Source organism: Phycodurus eques, chromosome 14 (assembly GCF_024500275.1).
Source record: "Phycodurus eques isolate BA_2022a chromosome 14, UOR_Pequ_1.1, whole genome shotgun sequence".
Classification (NCBI taxonomy): Eukaryota; Metazoa; Chordata; class Actinopteri; order Syngnathiformes; family Syngnathidae; genus Phycodurus; species Phycodurus eques.
Genome location: NC_084538.1, coordinates 11,093,553 through 11,099,246, shown reverse-complemented (window position 1 = coordinate 11,099,246; position 5,694 = coordinate 11,093,553). Strand labels below are relative to the sequence as shown.

The 5,694-nt window shown below is 42.3% G+C and overlaps 1 protein-coding gene across 1 annotated transcript; it reads left to right on the top strand.

Moving 5' to 3' along the window:
- The first annotated feature begins 1,001 nt into the window (after positions 1-1,001).
- sox11a (SRY-box transcription factor 11a) lies at positions 1,002-3,987 on the top strand. Its single transcript, XM_061697008.1, has one exon. It carries the CDS (start codon positions 1,118-1,120, stop codon positions 2,282-2,284), a length of 1,167 nt encoding a protein of 388 aa, XP_061552992.1. The 5' UTR covers positions 1,002-1,117; the 3' UTR covers positions 2,285-3,987.
- The last annotated feature ends 1,707 nt before the right edge of the window (positions 3,988-5,694 follow it).

Below are 5,694 nucleotides of genomic sequence, written 5' to 3'. Positions count from 1 at the left end.
CTTTCGCTTAATATCTTGTTTTTCTTTTAGATGTTCCCTTGTTTCTCAATACATTCATGACAAAATTCAGGCATAAGCAGAGTTTGAGTAGCTACAAATGCGGTGCGGATCCAAATTAGAAACTGGGGTACCATTCTGTGTTTGCATGCTTTTTAAACTCACCACACGAGCATTACTCCATATGTAAATCAAAGCATATAATCACTTGGATTTATTTGGCCCACATTCTTCCTTAATTAAAATGTGCAAATATAATGTTACATGCAACACTTTTGAGAGAGAGAAAAAAAGACCTGGGGAAAAAGAAATACTGTACTACTGACCTACTTCTTTCCCTCCCACACACGCACACGCAGAGAGAGAAACAGACAGGAAAGAAACGTCACCAAAATTAGCTGGGGCAATAACACTTAGTTAAATGCACGTAAGGTAAAATGAGCTGATATCGAAGATGACTGACAATACTGTGGTTTGTGGCTCCATTTCTTTAAAATACACAAGCCCGTAGACGGGCAGCGTGCATGCAGTGCATGCAGCGCATCCAGGCGTATGCAACAGTGTCCAAGCGCCACCTTCAGTATCCAACCTGAGGAAGTGGGGGGGGGGGGGGGGCGAAGCAAATAATCACATCTCTTTGCGGCACACACATCTGCACAATACAATATTTAATACTGTAACGCCTAGAACGAGAACATATGCGCTTTCTTTTCACTTTCACGCCCACTAATGCTGCATGCATGATGGTCATCTTGGTGTGCATATTTCGCTCGTCTATGCCGAAGTGTTGGCCCAGACACTGCGTAGCACCAACAACCCCCCCCCCTCTTCTCCTCCTCATCCGGGGAGGACTAAAAGGGTTAAGAGGAGTCTTGGATGGATTCGGCTGGGCGGAGTGCAAGCGACGTGATTGGACGTCGCACCGTGACGCAGACGACACGAAAAAGCCGATAACTAGTTAAGAAGGCAGTTTGGAAGTCTGCAAAAAGAGTGCAGAGCTTGAGACGCGCGCGTTTGGACGCCTAAAAAAAAAAAGAAAAGAAAAGACCGGCGTGCCCAGACCCCAGAGAAAGAGGAAGAGAGAGAGAGAGAGAGTGTTGAGAGACGTTGGGGTGGCACCATGGTGCAACACACCGACAACAGCGAGACGGACGGGAGCATGTCACGGGAGGCGACCGACTCGGAGGAGAGTGAATTTATGGCGTGCAGCCCGGTGGCCATCAACCCGGACTGGTGCAAAACCGCCACGGGCCACATCAAGAGACCCATGAACGCGTTCATGGTGTGGTCCAAGATCGAGCGGAGAAAGATCATGGAGCAGTCGCCGGACATGCACAACGCCGAGATCTCCAAGCGGCTCGGCAAGCGGTGGAAGATGCTGAAGGACAGCGAGAAGATCCCGTTCATACGGGAGGCGGAGCGGCTCCGGCTCAAGCACATGGCCGACTACCCCGACTACAAGTACAGACCCAAGAAGAAACCAAAGCTCGACAGCTCCAAGTCGTCGTCGTCGTCGGCGCCGTCGCCGGAGAAGTGCGGCAAAATGGCAAAGACCCCCAGCAAGAAGTGCAGCAAGATCAAGACCAAGGGCGGCCCCAAGTCCTACGCGGACGAGTGCGGCGGCGTGTTCCCGGCCTTCAAGGCGGCCAAAGTCATCAAGAGCGAGCCCGTGAGCGACGAGGAGGACGACGACGAAGACTTCGAGGAGGACTACCGTATGCACCAGCACATGCACCGCCACCAGCGGGTCGGGGGGATTAAGGAGGAGCGCCTGAGGCCGTACAACGTCGCCAAAGTGCCCGCCAGCCCCACGCTGAGCTCCTCGGCCGAGTCTGAGGGGGCCAGCATGTACGAGGAGCTGCGCGGCTCCACCAACACCGCCGCCAACAGACTCTTTTACAACATCAAGAACATTTCCAAGCAGAGCGCTTTGCACGCTGCTTCCGTCTCACCAGCATCCTCCAGGTCGGTCTCCACATCCTCCTCCTCCTCCTCATCCTCCTCCTCCTCCTCTTCCTCATCCAGCAGCTCCTCTTCCGAGGACGCGGACGATTTGCTGTTTGACTTTAGTTTGAATTTCGCCCCCAGCGCGTCTGGTTCGGAGCTGGGCAACCCCAATTCAGGGAACCTGTCGTTGTCCCTTGTGGATAAAGACCTGGACTCGTTCAGCGAGGGCAGCCTGGGTTCTCACTTCGAGTTCCCAGACTATTGCACGCCTGAACTCAGTGAGATGATCGCGGGGGACTGGCTGGAGGCCAACTTTTCCGACCTGGTCTTTACATACTGAGCGAAAAAGTAATAACACGGAGGGGAGAATTCAATGATATGTTTGTCCTGATCAAGTTGTCCCTAAAGACCCTGCCTCCCTCTTGTTTTGGGGGGGTGGTCCTGTGTTTCAGGACCAGCAGGCAAGGTGAGGTTTGAGATGCTTATGAAGCTGGTAGCAAAAAAATTTAAAAAAACAAACAAACTTTTTTTTTAATTGTTATCTGGCAACATGACAGGGTTTTATGGATTTTTTCCCCCCCTGCCACATAAGGGGAAAAACACAAACTTCTATGCATCTTATCCTCTTTTTAGACAAACTGCAGGGAGACGAAACTTGTGGACTGACTCGAAGCAAATCTGTGAACTGTTCAGGATGTTACTTTAACAAGAGAAAAAAAAAAAATTCTGTAATTTCTAAATCAAATGTTTTTGTTTTTTGTAACCGATTCTGTTTACCTCCTCCTTGTTTGGATAAATTTGACAAACCTCAGCAGCGTACACACAACACGTGGAGGAAACATTTTGATACATGACAGACCTCATCTTTTTAAAAGAAAAAGTAAGATATTTTCAGGCATATTTTTGTACAGTCAAAAGGGAATGTTCTTACTGTGCTTTCAGTGAGTTTCAGGCACTTCTTCCCTTTATCCTTTTTTTGTTTGTTTTTACGCATGCAAGGGAGTCCTGGTTTTAAGGATTAAGTTAAATTAAAACTTGCATCAAAAATGCCTTGTGATTTTTCAGCTAGGTCTTTTGTACAGTTGTAGAGCAGATTTGTTGAGTATTTGTAGACAATACAATGGCGTCATGGGGGATACACATACCTCAGAGCTGGAACTAGTTTCAAGATTGTATATGTACTGTAATATAGTAAAGTTAGGAGTTTATGTATATCATACTCGTGATATGTGGATGGGTCCCGATCGCAGGTGTGAAACTGGATTTTTTGGTATTTTTATGGCACATACTGTTTTTTCGCCCCTCTCATTTTTTTGTGCAATATAATACTCTTTAAGAAACAGACCATCAAAAAATTGTAGCAAGTGATGGGAAAATTTGAACAGACTTGTGCACTGTCGACATCGTCTCATGTTATGATGCTGAAGCCTGTCCGGGCAGACAAAGAATAAAAACAAATCAGCTGGAACTGATGCAAAACAAGTTCGTATGGCCTGTGGTGTGATGAATACAAACACATTTTGAATGTTATTGGAAATATTGTGGGGAGAACCAACCAGTTGACATGACGATTACTTCTGCAAAACGGCATGGTGTGGTACAGTTGTGGTCAAAGCAAGCAAAAAAAAGTACATTCCACACTCCTGTTTCATTAAATGAAACTTTATTTTAAAACTGAAGACTGCCTTCTTTTTTATCATAAACCATAAACCTGTATTTTTTATTTCTTGCACTTAAAAAAGCAGTTATTTTTTTTTTATGTGAGCCTCTCATATGAAGTCTGTTTGATTTAAAAAAAAAAAAAAAAAAAAAAAAAGGTTTTGGACTACGACTTAATTATATGCCGAGACATTTTTATTTTTCTTGTTGGAAGTTCTGGGCAGTCGTTACTTCGCATTCCGAGTGTGAACCTGTCATCTTTTTTGAATAAATAACAACCTACCACCATAGACTGTCCTTTCAGTTTGTGAATATATGTACACAACTGTTACTTGTTTTGAAAACGGATGTGTTAACAGTATGATGCCTCGTTTGTATTTAGGCAGACACTATGAGAAATGGATGGGCTCAAACTAACATGTGAATTCACATTTAATAATACAAAAATATTAATAAAAATAATTACAAAAAAAAAAAGAACGAAAGAAAACTGCCTAACTACAGTGTTGAAACTGATTTTCTTCCACAACTTGTCCACTTGAAAGTGGTTGCTGCGCCTTTAAGCAATTGAATCGCCCGCTTGCTGGCGCTCAGCGACGCGATTGGTGGGTTCGGTGGTCCCCTTGGAGACGGAGCTGGAAACAGGAGCCGCTTCTCCCACCCTCTTCCCTCCCTCATTCTCTTTTCCCTCCCCTACCCAGCATGTCTGGCCTCCATTCAAAAAGTAGCTCCATGCTCAGCGCTGAGCCGCTTGAGTGATGTGCAAAAATGTTTTTTTAAATGAATAAAGCACCACATCTGACATATGCTCACTCTGAGATAAACATTTGCACTTATTCCAGGCAGATGTCGTGTAATCTATAAAAATGGGTTGTTAGGAACATAATTCCTCTGTGGATATTCAGCCTTGCGATCCATTAATTCTTAAAAATATCACTAGTTACTGTTCGAAGTGGATAGCGTGTCATACTACACTACACAGACACTTTAAAATGATTTGTTTTCAGTCGATACTACACTTACTATTTCGACAAACTGAATAGCAACAAGTTGAAATTAAAGAAAATGCAAGTTGAGGGCCACACTCATAAGAAAATTATACTACCAGAATGAAGTTGTAGTCCTATGAGAATAAAGATGTAATTTTTCAGCAAAAAAAAGTGAAGTTAGTTATTTATTCCAATAAAATAAATGGACTTAAAAGAAAAACTACTTTTACAATATTAAGGTTTACAAAGGAGAACCAGGGAGAGAATAAAAATGAATCTGATCATCATAAAACTGACAAGGATAAAGTCACATTTTCAAAGAAGTAGTCATTTTACAAGAATAAAGTGTACGAAAGGGATCTTCGGACAACACTGAACAGTCCACATCACAGCTACTATATGTGTATCTTCTGGATATTACAACACTTTTAAGAAGAATAGAAAGGAAAATAAATTAATTTAAAATTAATTTTAAAAAGATTAATCATTAATTATACTACATGTACAGGTAAGTCAGAATGAAAATATTTTTGGGGTTTGTATATATATATATATATATATATATATATATATATATATATATATATTATTAAAAAAATTGGGGCAGAAAAAGAAATTGCAATAAGAATAAATGTATTTATTTAAAGAAAAAAAATCTTCCCAACGAAGAACTAAATGCACTGAAGTTTAAACTTTAAATGGTCAAAATTCTGACTTTATTTTCATAAAATCAAGACCTTTTTCCTTATTCTGTTCAGTGTGATTAATACTTGTAGTGTAAAGATTGGTGACTGTTGAAAGTCGCCATACGTCACTTTGTGTGTACAGATATTACATGAAACCCTCCAGCAGAGACAAATGTTGGAGTTAAAAGATGTTGTCATAGGTGAAACTTGTGTGTAATTAGAAAACATATCTCCTCCACAAATGATGTCACATTAGTATGTCAAAGAATGTAAAATTATGAACTTTTAAGTACTTACGTCTTTGCACACATGCATCCTCCAGACTCCTCCAAGGTGTGGCTGAAGAGCTCCACCTCCAATAGATCATGAGCCACACATCTCAGGCCGCAGAAAGATTTTTGTTCATAATGGCAATA

Coding starts and splice junctions, on each gene's coding strand:
- sox11a (XM_061697008.1), top strand. CDS start 1,118: ATGGTGCAACACACCGACAACAGCGAGACGGACGGGAGCATGTCACGG.